Source organism: Drosophila eugracilis, unplaced genomic scaffold (genome assembly GCF_018153835.1).
Source record: "Drosophila eugracilis isolate 14026-0451.02 unplaced genomic scaffold, ASM1815383v1 contig_81, whole genome shotgun sequence".
Taxonomy (NCBI): Eukaryota; Metazoa; Arthropoda; class Insecta; order Diptera; family Drosophilidae; genus Drosophila; species Drosophila eugracilis.
Genome location: NW_024573712.1, coordinates 469109 through 485894, shown reverse-complemented (window position 1 = coordinate 485894; position 16786 = coordinate 469109). Strand labels below are relative to the sequence as shown.

Below are 16786 nucleotides of genomic sequence, written 5' to 3'. Positions count from 1 at the left end.
TTTATTCAAATTGCGTCCTCGAGCTTTTGCGAGCTTATAGAGTTTGTGGCGAAATGTGAAAGCTCTTGTGAAATGTAAACAAGTTTTCGGTATAAAAGACGATGAGGTAAAGAACCATATTTATTGGCTATATGGTACCTAAGATGACAACATCTATTGAAGAAGCTATAAAAACTCCCAATAGTAAGTTTTCATAGTTTTCGCTTTTAATAACTAATAATAATAATAATTTCTTCTCTGCAGGCGCATATCCTAACTTGGAACAGCGACTAGAGACGTATATGCGAAGAATTTGTGGCCTCAAGAATATCTATACACAGAATGAGTATGATCCAAATGAAGTGGAATATTTTGGAGTCCTAAGCTTGAGAGATGCACGAGCTCCTCGTCGAAAGTTGTGGTATATGTACTACGCGACAACGGATCAATTGGACACTACTGTGGATCGGATCCATCGTAAATATGGTCAAAAGAATATGTACGAGCTCTTCAGAAAGCCAGTATATAGTGGGGTCGGAATGAGATCACGTGTTAAATACCACTTTGGAGGACTAAAGTGGTATGTTAAAGGAAATATTTTGGAGGCGCCTCCCGAAAGCTCCTATAATGATGAAAAGGTGGTGAACACAATCGCAGACTTGTACCAGGCTGAAAGGCGAAAATATTACGATTACTTAGCATCTGCGAATGATCGTTATAAGAAATGGACATATTATCCTCTTAATGCGTAATAGATGCTTGTGTTGCATCTACATATAAGATTCAATTAGAATAAGCTATAAATACAAGACTGTAAATAAAAACTAACTAGTATACTGTCAAAGTTTGTTGGGGCTGGAAGCTACAATAATCGCGTGTTTATCAATGGGTAATGCCAATGAATCACCTTCACTTTTCGAAATCGTTGTAAATGTTTTTTATAGCTGATAAAGGACCAACATTTGAGGATAAATTGGAAAAGTACTGGAGGCGCCTATTTTATCTGCAGCCGAAATCGGAGACCACTCCTTTGGATTCTTGTACAATAGAGTATTTTGGAGTTTTAAGTATTAGAGATCCTTCAGCCACCGAGCGTAAGCTTTGGCATATCTATTACTGCATGAAACCCGATATTTCCGATGTTGTCAATAAGATTCGGGAGAAATATGGCAAAAAGAATGTGTACGAAATATATCAGAAACCCATATTCAGCGGTGTGGGTTTTCGTAAAATCGTAAAAGATTATTTTTCCAATTTGAAATGGACAACAAGCGGAAATCTCTTGGAAGCGCCTCCAAATAGCTATTATAGCGATGAAAAGTTCGTTAAAACAGTTTCAAATTTGCACTATAAAGAGCAGAAAAGGATATATGGCTATATAATGGAGCAACACAATTGGTATAAGCGCTGCAATGATCAAAAACCACCACCTCTCCGGCATTAAAAATGTAAATAAATAAATAAAAAAGCTTTTCTACACAGAGTTGCTTGCAAAAGCTCATTTTTGTCTGCATTGTGAAATCGTAAACAAACCAAAAGCTACATTTATATTTCATTTTAGCATTTATTTTGTTAGCTATTTAAGAAGCGTGTGCGTAGGAATTTCGTTCACATTTAAAAGTTGAAATTGGAAGTTACCTTGATTGTAGAAGAATGACAACAAACGCAGTTAAAGACAAAAACTCTGGTAAGTAGAATAAAAGTCAAATCGGCAAATCAATGATGATTAATACCTATAATTTATCTTTTTGTAGAAACTGATTACGACCTGGAGGAGGAAATCGACAACCACTTGAGGCGTATCTTTTATATGAAACCAAAAAATGACTCCGCAAAGTGCAATCCCTACGTAGTGGAGTTCTTTGGGGTTCTCAGTTTGAAAGACCTTCGGGCTCCAGATCGGAAACTGTGGGTAATTTACAATTGTAAGCAGCCGGAACTGGACAAAACGGTTGATGAGATCCATCAGAAGTACGGAAAAAAGAATATGTTCGATCTCTACCGCACGCCAGTCTTCAGTGGACCTGCTCTGAGAGCCAATGTTAAAAAACACTTCTCGGAACTTAAGTGGTTTACAAAAGGCAATCTTTTGGAAGCCCCTCCCAAGAGTCATTTCAACGACGAACGAGTGGTCAAAACCATTACTGACCTGCATCACCTGGAGCAGCAAAGGCTGTATAATTATGTGATGGTGAAAAATAATTGGTTTAGACAATATTACTCGTAGTCCCTTCCCAATCCTGTGATCTAGGATTAACTTCCTTTAAGCAAAAGTGGCCTTAATTCACATTTTAATGCTTTGTTTTTTTTAGGATAGACTAAATCCATAATATAATGATAGGTAAACCATTTAATTTTATAATCAATTAGTTCTTGACTTGTTTTGAAGAAATCAGATTTATTTTTCTGTATGTTTATTGAAATAAAATATAGAAACTAAGAAATATTGTTGTTGTTTATTGAATGATAGTAATTTTTATGTAAAAATATTAATGGTAATTTTTATAACTTGTATTAGGTAATAAAATGGAAACAAGTTGTTGCTTATTTGTTTTGTAAATATTTAATTGGGTACAACAGTCGAACAAGGGTTAACGATTCTATCGATAACACACGCCCTCGCCTATCGCCCACCCCTGCCGAGCCTGAAGCGTGCGTCTTCTAAAAACGCAGGCAGCATAAATAACATTTACTAAAGGCCAACAGTTAACTAATAAACACTGTCTGGGTGTCCAAAACGGTAGAAACACAATCCGATAAAGATGGTGAGTACCGGAAACCAATCCTTTGCTCAGTGTACACCCATTAATAATACTTTTTTTTTCCGAAAACAGTCCTCGCGTTCTTCCGAAGAGCGAAACTATTTACATCGTAAATTTGACAGGTAAGCAAAATGCAATATAAAATATGTACCTAAAAAGTTAAAGTGTTGAGAACTCAATTGCAGCAGTAGCTACAAACACAAGCGCTCCGCGTCATCATCGTCAGCCAGGACAACTTCCTCCGGACACAAGGACCGCAGGTAAATGTGTACACACTTAAGTATTAAACTCCTAAACGATACCTATTTGACATCAAGCATCGAGTAGTTTTGGCTGACAGTTTAGAAAAGTCATGTCATTGGAGACTTATAGCTTTCATTTGGATTCGACTTTCAGACGAGCTGGTGCTCTTGCCAAAGAAAAAACTAAAACGAAGAAAATTTCAGGCTGATTTACATTTCCATTGGAAGAAAGAACCCAAGCTATGTAAGAAACTCCTCGAAGCATTAATTTATTTTGCCTGTTCAAAAGGCGAAGAATAAGTCCGAAGTAGATTAAATTGAATTGAATTGAATACAGCAATATCAATTGTCAAGCCACACGAAACACACAGTATTCCAAATATCAGTTAGCAAGACCCGCAAGAAAGAATTGCAAGATAATCTAATTTCATTCCATTCCACACTAAATCAAGGTCGGACTACGAGTACTATGGCAGTCGCCGCCAACGACGCTCCGATTCTCGTCAGCGCTCTTATTCGCGTTCCGGCTCGGAGTCGCCGGCTTCGGCGCCCCGTCGTTACTCCGGTCAATCGTCCCGTGATCGCCAGCGAATGCACAAAGCTCGCGTAAGTTATTTTCTTCATTTTCACCGAATTTTGAGTCCTTTATAGGAACTTTTTTATCCTTATCCGTGAATTTGTCAATCCAGGAACATCCTCAAGCCAGCCGATGTATTGGAGTCTTTGGTTTGAACACCAATACCTCTCAGCATAAGGTCCGCGAGCTCTTCAACAAGTACGGACCCATTGAACGTATCCAAATGGTCATCGACGCTCATGTAAGACTAGTTCTAAAATTCAGTATTATAATAACTCTTGCCTGAATGCATTTGATTAGGCAACTCGGTTGAAGTTGTGCAGTTTTGTCATAATTTCCGGCTAGATTACAATAGACAGTGATTATGAGCTTTTGTGCATTCCAAACTAAAAGCTAAAGGCTTGCTGTCACACTGAAAACTATTCACAACAAAATGGTTTTTATTTTCCAAAATATATACACATTTATATAAAAAAAAAATGAAATTCCGAAACCAATTCATATTCTGCCCTGTACTGATTAACTTATAAACATACAGACACATCGTTCGCGTGGCTTCTGCTTCATATACTTTGAGAATCTCGAGGATGCCCGTGTGGCGAAGGACGCCTGTTCCGGCATGGAGGTGGATGACCGTCGTATTCGGGTTGACTACTCTATAACTCAACGCGCCCATACGCCCACTCCGGGTGTATATATGGGTCGTCCATCGCGAAGTGGACGTTCACGCTCGCCGCGTGGAGGACGACGCCGCGATCGTTCTTATACACCAAATGACGGCTATCGTAACCGCAATAAATACCGCAACGATCGCTATGATCGTAACTACCGTAGGAGTCCCAGTCGCTACATTCGTAACAAAAGCGTTAGCCGCTCACGTTCTCCGCAACCACGTAAGTGTGATCTTGAATAGCTATTGTTTAATATAATTAATATTATTCTTATATGAATATAATTCCCACTCAGGTCGCACCTCATCGCGCTATTAATCTGCCCCAGAAGAGGCGATAAAGCCACTTCTTTAACTCATGCTCCTAAGTAAACTCAACTGGTTTGTGGCAAACGGTTTGCGGAGGAGCATACGACTGAAATATTGTGTTTTGGTGAAACCATCCTATCTATGGCATTTGGTTGACTGCTCACAGCTTACAACTAGACTAATTTCCAAATTCATTATTCAGCTTATTATTAATATTCGTTAACCATTAATGATTCTGTACAAAAACGTAGTTTGTAAATATCAGATCAATTACCATCATTACATACGAAGGTCCGCATAGATTGTGATATGTATTTTAAAGGTACTGCAGTAAACTGATAATGATAAAACAAATAATTTTAAATATAATCATAATTGTGCAGCACGCACAAAATAAAATTGAAATTGTACAGGACTGAAGATGAAACTTTTGTTTCTTAAATATTGTTGGTCTTTATTTATTGAGTTGGTCGTAAAGTGCGATTTAGCTAATGTAAAATGGATTTGCTCGTAAAGAAAGATAGTTAAATTAACTTAATTTCCATATGTTTAAGAGTAATAGTTTCAAAGCGTTATCTAGCTAATTCTCGATGCGCATTTAAAGAAGCACATTTTATAGTTATGGAAAAAGTTCTTTTCACGATAGGAGTAAAATACAATAAGAAATCATCTCGCAAAATGTTTGGAGAGTAATCCCAAAAATTCTCATGTAGCGCTGGGTTTGGAAGATGAGGGCTCCATGAAAGTCTCAGTCCCGCTTGGGGCTTGTGTCGCTCGAGAAGCCTTGTAAGCCAGCTCCAGACTTTGATTTATCACATGCATGTCCCCTTCAATGCTGCGAGCCCAGTTCTCCACGTCGCCCAGCTCCTTTAAAGCACTACTGAAGTTGTCGATGAGCTGCAGCCACTGGTGCGTCTGCTTGGCGAAGTTAGTGGCTCCCATGTGCAGTTGCTTGGCCTCCGCGTCTAGGCGTTTCTGGTTCAAATAAGCTTGAGCCACTCCCACATTAAGGGTGTCTACCAGCGATTGGGTGAGCTCGTTGGAAGCTTCTATTGCTTCCTTGCGGCGTAACTCTGAAAAACAAGTGTGTGAATACATTTTAGCTGAAAAACCCAATAAGTCCCATACCCTGCTCTTGTTTCCGCTTCACTTGCTCCTTGTGATGTTCCTTAACCATGGAAGTTAACATACTTAAGCGTTTTTTATATCCAAATCAAAAGAAAAACTAGATTTTGTCAACAAAAACTAGAACAGCTGTTTTTCTAGAGATGAGACTCTTACATCGATTGCGATAGGATTTGTCGATGAGTCAGTTGACCGTTAAAATCGATGCGATTTCTCCTCTAATAGCCACACACGTGCGGGACTGTTGCGCTCTTATTTTTTAGAATCGTGGTATAAATTAGGCGAAATGGGTTCTAAACGGCCGCAGGACGTGCACATGTTCCCTTCGGACCTGGAGTTCGCTGTGTTCACTGACCAGGAGATCCGCAAGTTGAGCGTGGTGAAGGTAATCACGGGCATTACATTCGATGCATTGGGACACGCTATGCCCGGTGGTCTGTATGACAATCGAATGGGGTCTTACGGTCGGTGTATGGATCCCTGTGGCACATGCCTGAAGTTGCAGGACTGTCCTGGACACATGGGCCATATCGAGCTAGGAACTCCCGTCTACAATCCCTTCTTTATAAAGCTGGTGCAGAGACTGCTGTGCATATTCTGTTTGCACTGCTATAAACTGCAGATGAAGGGTAACCAATAGATCGCTCTTCCTATTAGAAACAACTAATTTTTTAACTTTTGTAGATCATGAATGTGCGATCATTATGTTACAGCTGCGTCTGATCGACGCTGGCTACATCATTGAGGCCCAAGAACTCGAGCTCTTCAAGTCGGAGATTGTGTGCCAGAACGCCGATGACCTAGTAACACTGAAGAATGGCGATTTGGTTCACCCCAACATTGCTGCAATGTACAAACTGCTGGAAAAGAATGAGAGGAACTCCAGCAACTCCACCAAGACAAGCTGTTCCTTACGAACAGCCATTACGCATGCTGCCCTGCAGCGAGCAGGCAAAAAATGCAGGCACTGCAACAAATCTATGCGTAATGTACGCTATATGCATCGCAGGCTGGTGTTCTACGTCACTTTGGCGGATATAAAGGAACGGTAAGAACTGAAGTCTTAAAGTGATATTTCTAAATCAAACTTTTTAATTTTTCTTCTACAGCGTCGGTAGTTCCTCCGAAAGCGCAGGTCAGAACAAAGTTATATTTGCAGACGAATGCCGTCGTTATCTTCGTGAGATCTATGCCAATTACCCTGAACTATTGAAGCTGCTTGTTCCTGTTTTGGGGCTTAGCAACACAGATGAGGCGCAAGGTGACCGATCGCCGGTGGACGTATTCTTTATGGATACGATTCCGGTAACGCCGCCACGTGCGCGTCCCATGAACATGGTAGGAGATATGCTAAAAGGAAACCCTCAGACGGATATTTACACACACATCATTGAGAATAACCATGTGTTGAATGTTGTTCTCAAGTACATGAAGGGTAGCCAGGAGAAGCTAACGGAAGAGGCTAAGGCTGCCTATCAAACCCTAAAGGGCGGCACGGCCCATGAGAAGTTGTATAACTCGTGGTTAGCACTTCAAACGTCTGTTGATGTGCTTCTTGATGTGAATATGTCCCGCGATATTAAATCTGCTGAAGGTCTGAAACAAGTTATAGAAAAGAAGGATGGCCTCATTCGTAAGCATATGATGGGCAAACGTGTGAACTATGCCGCTCGTACTGTCATTACACCAGATCCTAATATAAACGTGGATGAAATCGGTATTCCCGACATTTTTGCGAAGAAATTGTCCTATCCCGTACCAGTGACTGAGTGGAATGTTTCCGAGCTCCGCAAGATGGTAATGAACGGTCCAGATATTCATCCCGGAGCGAACTACATTCAGGACAAGAATGGATTCACCACTTACATTCCCGCCGACGATGCTTCAAAGAGGGAGAGCTTGGCCAAACTACTCCTGTCCAATCCAAAAGATGGAATTAAGATCGTGCATCGTCATGTGCTCAATGGGGATGTCTTACTGCTCAATCGGCAGCCTTCGCTGCATAAACCATCCATTATGGCCCACAAGGCTCGCATCCTACACGGAGAGAAGACCTTCCGGCTGCACTACTCTAACTGCAAGGCTTACAACGCTGATTTCGATGGCGACGAAATGAACGCCCATTATCCGCAAAGTGAGGTGGCCAGGGCGGAGGCTTATAACCTAGTGAATGTGGCCAATAATTATCTAGTGCCTAAAGACGGCACGCCACTAGGTGGACTTATACAGGATCACGTGATTTCCGGTGTAAAGCTCTCAATTCGTGGACGATTCTTTAACCGAGAAGACTACCAGCAATTGGTGTTCCAGGGACTATCCCATCATATAAAGAATGTTAAGCTGTTACCACCTGCTATAGTAAAACCAGCTAGGCTATGGTCCGGAAAGCAGGTCCTATCCACCATCATTATTAATATTATTCCTGAGGGATACGAAAAAATTAATTTGGATTCATTTGCCAAGATAGGTGGAAAGGCAAGTGAAATTAAGAATACATTTTAGTTTTTATATTTATGTTATTTCTAATGGCTTGCAGAATTGGAATGTGAAACGCCCACGCCCAGCAAATTATGGCAAAAATCCTGAGGAAAATGAATTAAGCGAAAGTCAAGTCCAGATTAGGAACGGAGAGCTGCTTGTCGGAGTTTTGGATAAACAGCAATACGGAGCCACCACTTTTGGTTTGATCCATTGCATGTACGAGCTTTATGGAGGCGAAGTGTCAACAAGACTGCTTACCGCCTTCACCAAAGTATTTACCTTCTTTCTACAACTGGAGGGCTTTACTTTGGGTGTCAAGGATATCCTAGTTACCAACGAAGCGGATCGAAAGAGGAGGAATATCATTCGAGAGTGCCGCGATGTGGGCAACAGTGCAGTATCTGCTGCTTTGGAATTAGAGGATGAGCCTCCGCATGATGAGCTGGTGGAGAAAATGGAGGAGGCGTACGTTAAGGACTCGAAGTTCCGTGTGCTTCTCGATCGTAAATACAAATCACTCTTGGATGGATACACTAATGACATAAACAAGTAAGTTGCACTCCAGTCCACACAAAGAAAAAAATTGAACTTCCTTCTTTTGTAGAACTTGTCTGCCCGGTGGTCTGATTACCAAGTTTCCATCAAACAATCTGCAACTGATGGTGCTATCCGGAGCTAAGGGATCCATGGTGAACACTATGCAGATCTCATGTCTTTTGGGACAAATTGAGTTAGAGGGAAAGCGACCACCTTTGATGATATCTGGCAAATCGCTCCCCAGTTTTACTTCCTTTGAGACCTCACCAAAATCTGGAGGTTTTATCGATGGTCGTTTTATGACTGGTATTCAGCCGCAGGACTTTTTCTTCCATTGCATGGCTGGTCGAGAAGTAAGTTTGAAATTTTTTATAGCATGGTTTACAAGTACTTAAGGTGAATCTCCACAAAAATGTAGGGTCTTATTGATACTGCTGTAAAGACATCCCGTTCCGGTTACCTGCAGCGCTGTCTTATAAAGCATTTGGAGGGCTTAAGTGTCCATTATGATCTTACAGTGCGTGACAGCGACAATAGCGTGGTACAATTCCTTTACGGCGAGGATGGTTTAGACATTCTGAAGTCAAAGTTTTTCAACGATAAGTTCTGTGCTGACTTCCTAACGCAGAATGCCACTGCCATTCTGCGGCCCAGTCAACTCAATTTTATGAAGGATGAGGAGGAGCTGGCCAAGGTAGAGCACCATGAGAAGCGCATCCGTAGATGGGAGAAGAAGAAGCCATCAAAACTACGATCGGCTTTCACTCACTTCTCTGAAGAACTGCGCGAGGAAGTGGAAGTAAAGCGACCCAATGAGATAAATACAAAGACAGGCAGGCGCCGCTTCGATGAGGGCCTGTTAAAGCTCTGGAAGAAGGCAGATGATGAGGACAAGGCTTTGTATCGCAAAAAATATGCTCGCTGTCCGGATCCCTCGGTAGCTGTCTACAAGCAGGACCTTTACTATGGGAGTGTGTCAGAAAGAACGAGAAAACTCATCGATGATTACGCTAAAAGAAATCCATCCCATAAGAATACCATAGCCGACATCATGCGGGTTAAGACTATTAAGGCGTTAGCCTCTCCTGGTGAACCTGTGGGTCTAATAGCTGCTCAATCGATTGGTGAACCCTCCACTCAGATGACACTGAATACGTTCCATTTTGCCGGTCGTGGTGAAATGAACGTGACTCTGGGTATTCCTCGACTTCGAGAGATTCTCATGCTGGCGTCGTCAAATATAAAGACGCCCTCAATGGATATTCCCATAAAATCTGGTCAGCAGCATCAGGCTGAGAAGCTTCGTATAAATCTTAACTCTGTGACTTTGGCTAATCTTTTGGAGTGTAAGTACATAAAAAAGCCATATTTTTTTCACCTAATCATTCAAGAAAATTTCCTTATGTAGCTGTTCACATAAGCACTAATCTAACTTTGGAGCCGGAAAGGGCTTATGAGTATGATATGCGCTTCCAGTTCTTGCCTAGAGAGGTCTACAAGGAGGACTATGGTGTGCGACCCAAGCATATAATAAAGTACATGCACCAAACATTCATCAAGCAACTAATTCGATCGATTCTGAAAGTATCCAGCGCCGCAAAAACAACCAAAATGTAAGTAATTACCCTGCAGACCCGAGATTATAGACTTAATTCTCTTTAATTCTCAGAGTTGTAATAGACGACAAGAAGGACGCTGATAGGGAAGATGATAATGACTTGGACAACGCTGATGATGGTGGCAAAAAAGCAAAGGCTAATGATGATGATTCATCGGACGATGACGTGGGTTGAGATTTCACCAATCTAGAAAATTAAATTAATAAAATTTATTTTTTAAAGGGCGATGATGACGACGCGACTGGCATGAAACTCAAGCAACGTAAAATCGATGAGAAAGACTATGATGATCCTGACGACATTGAAGAACTTAACGATGCCAATAGTAAGTTAAGATTTTTATTTACCTCTTTAGATATTCCTAACTCCCTTTGTTTTAAAGACGATGACGAAGAAGCAGAGGATCAGGACGACGAGGAAAAGATCCAGGATAGTAATGAAAACGATGGCGATGATAAGTCAGTGGAGAGGTTGCTAAGCAACGATATGGTCAAGGGCTATTCCTACGATAAAGAAAACCATCTGTGGTGCCAGGTTAAGTTGAATCTAAGTGTGCGCTACCAGAAGCCTGATCTCACCTCCATTATCCGGGAATTGGCGGGCAAGAGTGTGGTTCACCAGGTTCAGCACATCAAGAGGGCTATTATCTACAAGGGCAACGATAACGAGCAGCTGTTGAAGACAGATGGCATTAACATTGGCGAGATGTTCCAGCACAATAAGATTCTTGATCTGAACCGCCTCTACTCCAATGACATCCATGCAATGGCAAGAACGTACGGCATAGAGGCAGCATCGCAGGTGATTGTTAAGGAAGTGAGCAACGTGTTCAAGGTCTACGGCATCACTGTGGATCGTCGACATTTGTCACTTATCGCCGATTACATGACCTTCGACGGCACTTTCCAACCCTTGTCGCGTAAAGGCATGGAGCACTCCTCATCGCCCCTGCAGCAGATGTCCTTTGAGTCCAGTTTGCAGTTCCTGAAAAGCGCAGCCGGATTCGGCAGAGCCGATGAGCTGAGCTCCCCGTCGAGTCGTCTAATGGTTGGACTTCCAGTGCGAAATGGTACTGGTGCCTTTGAGTTGTTGACGAAAATTTGTTAATAAGCATTTGTATAAGAAGAAATTGAAAACTTTTTAAATAAACATACGAGGTGTGTTCAAAAAGTAAGGTGACTTTTCAAATTTCGCGGGCAACATATTTTCGATTATCGTTTTTTTTGTTTTGTTATATTGGTACACTCTTCCCTAACATCTGTACCAAGTTTCAATGGAACATCCTCTTTTGTTTGGTTGTGAGAGGCGTAAAGTTACAAGTTATTTTGCGAGCTCGGCGATTTTTTGCTTTTTTCGGTCTTGGCTCGTCTGGGCTCTTCCATTGGGACGATTGGGCTTTGGTTTCGATATCATAACCATATACCCATGATTCGTCACCAGTTATGACCCTTTTGAGTAAATCTGGGTCGTCGTTGACGTCATTCAACAGCTCTTGAGCGATGCTCATGCGACGGTTCTTTTGCTCAAAATTCAGCAATTTCGGAACAAACTTCGCTGACACACGACTCATACCCAAAACGTTTGAAAAAATTTCATGGCACGAGCCAAGCGATATACCGACATCTTCAGCAACTTCTCTGATAGTGATTCGACGATTTTCCAAAACAATTTTCGTCACTGCTTGAACGTTTTCATCAGTTGTTGACGTGCTTGGGCGTCCAGAGCGAGGCTGGTCATTGGCATCTTCCCGGCCATCTTGGAAGAGTTTGTACCACTTGTACACATTTTTTTACTCAGAACAGTTTCACCGTATGCCACTGTCAACATTTCAAGTGTTTCAGAGCACTTAATTTTATTTTTTACACAAAATTTGATGCAAATCCTTTGATCCATATTTTTCGATAGCAAAAAATCGCCGAGCTCGCAAAATAACTTGTAACTTTACGCCTCTCACAACCAAACAAAAGAGGATGTTCCATTGAAACTTGGTACAGATGTTAGGGAAGAGTGTACCAATATAACAAAACAAAAAAAACGATAATCGAAAATATGTTGCCCGCGAAATTTGAAAAGTCACCTTACTTTTTGAACACACCTCGTAGATTAATGTTGAAAAATTATTTAAAACGTGTAAAATTTTCGTTTATTTAATTACGGACAAGTGTAAACATTTAAAGTTAAAAATACGTTTAAGAAACTACTATTAAATTTTTTGGTTGCTTTCAGAACTTATCACAAGTCAACTGGTATTGCCAGTTCCTAACAGCCACACTCGGTTCGAATTTGCCGGCGACAGGGTCCAGGAGTTCCTCAACAGTTCCAAGTGTACCTCCAGTTCCTGAACCCGTTCCTGATCTTGTTCCAACTCCATTTCTTGTTGTGCCTGCAGATCCGGTTTCGAATCCTGCTCCGGTCCCGAATCCTGCTCCGGTTCCAATTCCTGCTCCTCCAATAGAGGAGGTAATCTTGAAATCGTACGGCTGCAATTGCCTGGGACGTCTGGCACGCTGATTATTGAGTATCTGCTCCCGTCGCCCCCCCTCAAGATTACCTCCTGCAGTGCCCGATCCTGCTCCTCCGCTTCCATCCTGTTCCCGTTTCGTTGCACGACCACCTTTGCGCCAGGACTCGACATTGGCAATGCCTGAGGTCGATGGTACCTCATCCTTTCGCCCACCAAAGATGGTCGTCCAACGAAACAACTTATGTCATAAACTGTAGCAATCCGAAGCCGATGATGCACTGCGTCTTCGCATTGTATTTGGGTCTCTTCTTAGAAGATAAACGCACATACAGAGACAGGCAAGAAGTAGGCACACGAGTCCCAGCATGGCATAGAATCCCTGGCGGTATCGAGCTGCATCTGCACTTGCTTCTAAGAGACGCACTCTCTGGCCCAGTGCTCCTCCTCCTTTTAAGTCCTCCTCCCTTTCCAGTGGGAGTAACACCTGCCAAAAGCCGTAAACCCTCTGTAAGTGATTGGAGTAACCCGAATCTTGTTGATTGCTGGCAGTGTAAGAATTGGAGGTTGTTGTTCTGTAGGTATCATGGCGATTGCTACGCGATAAGCTTCTGTCTAGACTTGAAACTCCAGTCTCCCCTCTTAGTAACTTATCCACCTCCGCTTCATCCACCGATCCCGCCTGAGAAGTCTTTGCCTGCTCTCCCAAGCTGTAAACAAATGGGTTCTCCTGGTTGTAGGGCAACCATCCATCATAGATCCTTCCAGGTGTTGGGTTACCATTTTTAATAAAATTCGCAAAGGCTCCTCTTATTTTCCGGCAAAGCTGCTCCTCCTCGCCACTGAATCTTCGGCGAGCTATCTGCTGAAATAGACTCGGACCCAGAAGCAACGGAAGATCCGAGCTGTGAGAGGCTCCACCGAAAAGATTCCTTTTCCCTCGCATGTCCATCGAATGGGATTGGTCGAATACATAGGCATAACTGATGGTTCCATTGAGCAGATCCAAGAGGCGAAAGAAGGGCAATTCGTAGAGGGATTCGGAGAGCAGTCGTTGCATTCCACCCAATAGATGAATGATTCCATCTCCTTTGCCATTGAAGTATCTCCATCTAATGGCTGCCAATTGGGAAGAGCTCTCCTCACCCACAGACTCTAGGGCTCGCATCACATTTGGTAACAAGGTGTGATTGATGTACTTTTGGAGTGCCACCTGACCCTCCCTGGCCACGTCCAACCAGTATTCCTGCAGGAAGGCTCCTTCATTGGACGTGATGCCCAGAAGCAAGGGAGGCAATGTTTTGTTGCGAAGTCGTTGTTCGAATGACAATCCTTCGGGTAGAATTACACCCAACTGGGAGCTTCCATTGCCATGGTTATAGACACTTTCGTAGGCACGGAGTAAGTCTTCTCGGCTCTTTCGCCTTAGGCAACCTATCAACTGGCGACGCTGGGCCTCCTCAAACTGGCAGCCTAATTTCTGGACCAATTCCTGACCCGTTGCCACAATCCGCTTTTGATGATTCTGACCCAAAGTTCGCATAATGGGACCGGGTGACATGAGCATCAGTTGTTTAACTAAATTTGAATCCTCCAATGTGGCAACCAGTGCCAGAGGTGCTCCTCCACTACCATGACCCAGAAGAGTTATATGATCCGGATTGCCACCAAAGGCCACTGCATTCTTTTCAATCCATCGCAATGCCATCCGGACATCACTTAATCCATAATTTCCAGGGGTATGACGATGTTGTTCGCCCAGACTCAGCCATCCGTATATATTATTTCGGTACTGGACACTGACCACCACAATTCCCTCGCCAGCCAGATCCAAACCATTGATACGGTTTTTGGGCCAATCGTAAGCGGACTCCTCACCCGTGACAATAACAACGATGGGCAGTTTGCCATATCGCATTCCCGACTCCGGTGTCCAAATGTTTAGGTACAGGCAATCCTCGTCTGTGCTAACCGATCTGGGAATACCACCGTCCGGACTCTCATCGTATATTGTATTCGAGAGCTGCAGGCAAATTGGTTGCATGGATGTGGCTTGGAGGGTGCGATTGAAGTTGGAACTCGGTTTGGCGGGCTGAGGGGAAAAAATAATATTTTTAGTCGATTTTGGGCAATTATTTCGTCTTTTGAATACTAATGACTCGTTCAACCTTTTTAGCCATTGAGTTTGAACGTAAATAATAAAATATTTTGGAAATGAAATCACAATTAGAATATGTTTAAGTAATATACATCATCCGATTTGAAGTTATCCTTTAAATATTTGTAAAATACTATCCTTAACTTACAGCAAATCTGAGTTCGTTGACAGGAGCCTGGGCGTAGGGAATACCTAGAAAAGCGTAGACAGCGCCACGTGTCCCATCCGGAAACACTTTAAGCTGAAATCAAATTCCGTTCTACATACTTCTTCAATTCGAGTATTTTTCCATCTCACCCCAATGAGATCTCCCTGGTCCAACTTGATATGCGTCTGTTGGCCAGAACAGAGTTCCGACAGGTGAACCAGAATCGGTAGAAGCCAGAAAAACTGTTGAATCCTTAATGCATTCCACATGATTGCCAGTTGCAACACTCACTTTTTAGCTCTCACTTTTAGCACATAACTTTTGCATAGTTCATGGCGCATTTAAGCGCATTTATTAATTATCGTACTCCTGTTTTTTTTTTGTGTTACAGTTTTTCCCGAAAACGAAACGAAATATCTGTGAATATTTCACCGAAATTCCGAATTTTTTATACGCTGCAACTTTTCGTTCGTTCGACGTTGAAATGGAAACTGAGCCAACGAAAAAAAACAAAATACTGAAAAAACGCACACACCACGAATAAAGTTAGCTGCCCCTGGGTCGGTGAGCTAACAAAAATTTCTGCTAGAATTATTTCAATTGTTTTCTGGTGTCATTACGGTCGTTGTTGCTTTTGTTGCTGCGGTGCGCAGCGAATCATTCATGCATCCATAGATCAAAACACCAGCGACACCACCAACATACCATACTCGTATGCCATGTATGCCATACACCATATCCAGCGGCAACAATGAGTTGGGTAGGTTCTTTACAGAGCCATGGTAACGGGGCTCAACTATTTGTGGATCTGGACCCTAAAACCCAAGAGGCAGCCCTCTCGATTGGTGTTGAATGGGTCCCATCGAGGGTAGAATTTGTGGTTACCAGATATTATAGGGTTCCTTTTATATCTTAGCTTTATGATATAAATATTCCTTTAATTATTTCTTCAAATAAACTTTAATTAAAGATCACGCTAATTACTTATTAGAAATTATATCAATTTAGCTTCTAGTCAGTGAGACATAGGTTGTGCCTCGTCATTTCGTGGAATCAGACTGAGCTCAACTTTCATGTGTAAGTTTAATTAAATGTCTTGAGAGAATGTATATTAGACACTCAAATAGGTCACCACTTTCGAGTATTTTTATGGAAGTCTTACTTAATCCACTATATGAGGAGATACGGAAATGTTATATAAACTATTTAAATTTAAGTCTTGACTAACTATTAGTTCCAGATCTTAAGAAAGACACAGGATAAATTGCATCAACATTTATTTTCTATATAACTATTATTTAGCTCCCGAACTTCTTAACCCTCCCTCGCACTTGTTTTTCATTGAATTCCGCACTGCTGTTAATGTCAAACATAAATTTTTCTCTGCTTCACAACTCTCTCCCTCCCTTTCCCTTTACCGCCCTCATTCCATCTCACTCCCTCTTGGCAAATGAAGTTGTCGCTGGGTTTTCGGGGTCTGCAGCAGATAATGTACCATAATGCTGCCGTAATTTCCCCACTTGCCCAATATGCCGTTTGCTGGTGGTGGTTAGATGGATGGATCCAATTCTGGTTCTGAATCTGATTCCGAATCCGATGTTGTTAGTTTGCCAGTGAGTTGGTGACTCTGCTCGACGGGGCGGAGTTCCGGTCTGCGGAGTTCGACGGGCGATCTCTGGATGCCGACTGCCGGAATGCCAGCAATTAACGTGGAAGTG

At 42.3% G+C, this 16786-nt stretch overlaps 7 protein-coding genes across 12 annotated transcripts; 5 read left to right on the top strand and 2 right to left on the bottom strand.

Annotated features, from left to right (window-relative positions):
* The first annotated feature begins 85 nt into the window (after positions 1-85).
* Positions 86-807, top strand: LOC108106257. The gene is made up of 2 exons (XM_017213221.2): positions 86-183; positions 244-807. The coding sequence occupies exons 1-2, from the start codon at positions 132-134 to the stop codon at positions 729-731; spliced, it is 540 nt and encodes a 179-aa protein (XP_017068710.1). The 5' UTR covers positions 86-131; the 3' UTR covers positions 732-807.
* Positions 808-825: 18 nt separating this feature from the next.
* On the top strand, positions 826-1480 carry LOC108106259. Its single transcript, XM_017213224.1, has 2 exons — positions 826-868; positions 924-1480. Exons 1-2 carry the CDS (start codon positions 865-867, stop codon positions 1421-1423), a joined length of 504 nt encoding a protein of 167 aa, XP_017068713.1. The 5' UTR covers positions 826-864; the 3' UTR covers positions 1424-1480.
* A 35-nt stretch (positions 1481-1515) lies between these two features.
* LOC108106258 lies at positions 1516-2419 on the top strand. Its single transcript, XM_017213223.2, has 2 exons — positions 1516-1666; positions 1734-2419. The coding sequence occupies exons 1-2, from the start codon at positions 1633-1635 to the stop codon at positions 2204-2206; spliced, it is 507 nt and encodes a 168-aa protein (XP_017068712.1). The 5' UTR covers positions 1516-1632; the 3' UTR covers positions 2207-2419.
* Positions 2420-2601: 182 nt separating this feature from the next.
* On the top strand, positions 2602-4959 carry LOC108106659 (transformer-2 sex-determining protein). Of its 4 annotated transcripts, none has more exons than XR_001772407.2 (7): positions 2602-2744; positions 2814-2863; positions 2907-3001; positions 3138-3227; positions 3436-3589; positions 3673-3801; positions 4099-4215. XR_001772407.2 is itself a non-coding variant. In XM_017213881.1 (7 exons), exons 1-7 carry the CDS (start codon positions 2742-2744, stop codon positions 4547-4549), a joined length of 786 nt encoding a protein of 261 aa, XP_017069370.1. In that variant the 5' UTR covers positions 2603-2741; the 3' UTR covers positions 4550-4959. The 4 variants fall into 4 exon arrangements, 3 of the variants coding, with proteins under 3 accessions (XP_017069370.1, XP_017069369.1, XP_017069371.1); XM_017213881.1 differs by lacking the exon at positions 3138-3227 and adding an exon at positions 4527-4959 and having other exon boundaries at positions 2603-2744; positions 2930-3001; positions 4099-4453; XM_017213880.1 differs by lacking the exon at positions 3138-3227 and adding an exon at positions 4527-4959 and having other exon boundaries at positions 2603-2744; positions 2927-3001; positions 4099-4453.
* An 8-nt stretch (positions 4960-4967) lies between these two features.
* On the bottom strand, positions 4968-5822 carry LOC108106660 (biogenesis of lysosome-related organelles complex 1 subunit 1). The gene is made up of 2 exons (XM_017213884.2): positions 5668-5822; positions 4968-5612 (listed from the first exon to the last, which is right to left on the bottom strand). Exons 1-2 carry the CDS (start codon positions 5726-5728, stop codon positions 5245-5247), a joined length of 429 nt encoding a protein of 142 aa, XP_017069373.1. The 5' UTR covers positions 5729-5822; the 3' UTR covers positions 4968-5244.
* A 60-nt stretch (positions 5823-5882) lies between these two features.
* On the top strand, positions 5883-11459 carry LOC108106658 (DNA-directed RNA polymerase I subunit RPA1). The gene is made up of 10 exons (XM_017213879.2): positions 5883-6293; positions 6349-6712; positions 6774-8139; positions 8201-8694; positions 8750-9035; positions 9101-10028; positions 10091-10295; positions 10352-10466; positions 10524-10626; positions 10684-11459. Exons 1-10 carry the CDS (start codon positions 5951-5953, stop codon positions 11406-11408), a joined length of 4929 nt encoding a protein of 1642 aa, XP_017069368.1. The 5' UTR covers positions 5883-5950; the 3' UTR covers positions 11409-11459.
* A 1544-nt stretch (positions 11460-13003) lies between these two features.
* On the bottom strand, positions 13004-16111 carry LOC108106806 (carboxylesterase 1C). 3 transcript variants are annotated; one of them, XM_017214054.2, is made up of 4 exons: positions 16053-16111; positions 15218-15559; positions 15069-15161; positions 13004-14854 (listed from the first exon to the last, which is right to left on the bottom strand). In XM_017214054.2, exons 2-4 carry the CDS (start codon positions 15335-15337, stop codon positions 13010-13012), a joined length of 2058 nt encoding a protein of 685 aa, XP_017069543.1. In that variant the 5' UTR covers positions 15338-15559; positions 16053-16111; the 3' UTR covers positions 13004-13009. The 3 variants fall into 3 exon arrangements, with proteins under 3 accessions (XP_017069543.1, XP_017069542.1, XP_041675540.1); XM_017214053.2 differs by having other exon boundaries at positions 15689-16104; XM_041819606.1 differs by having other exon boundaries at positions 15218-16104.
* Between the last annotated feature and the right edge of the window lie 675 nt (positions 16112-16786).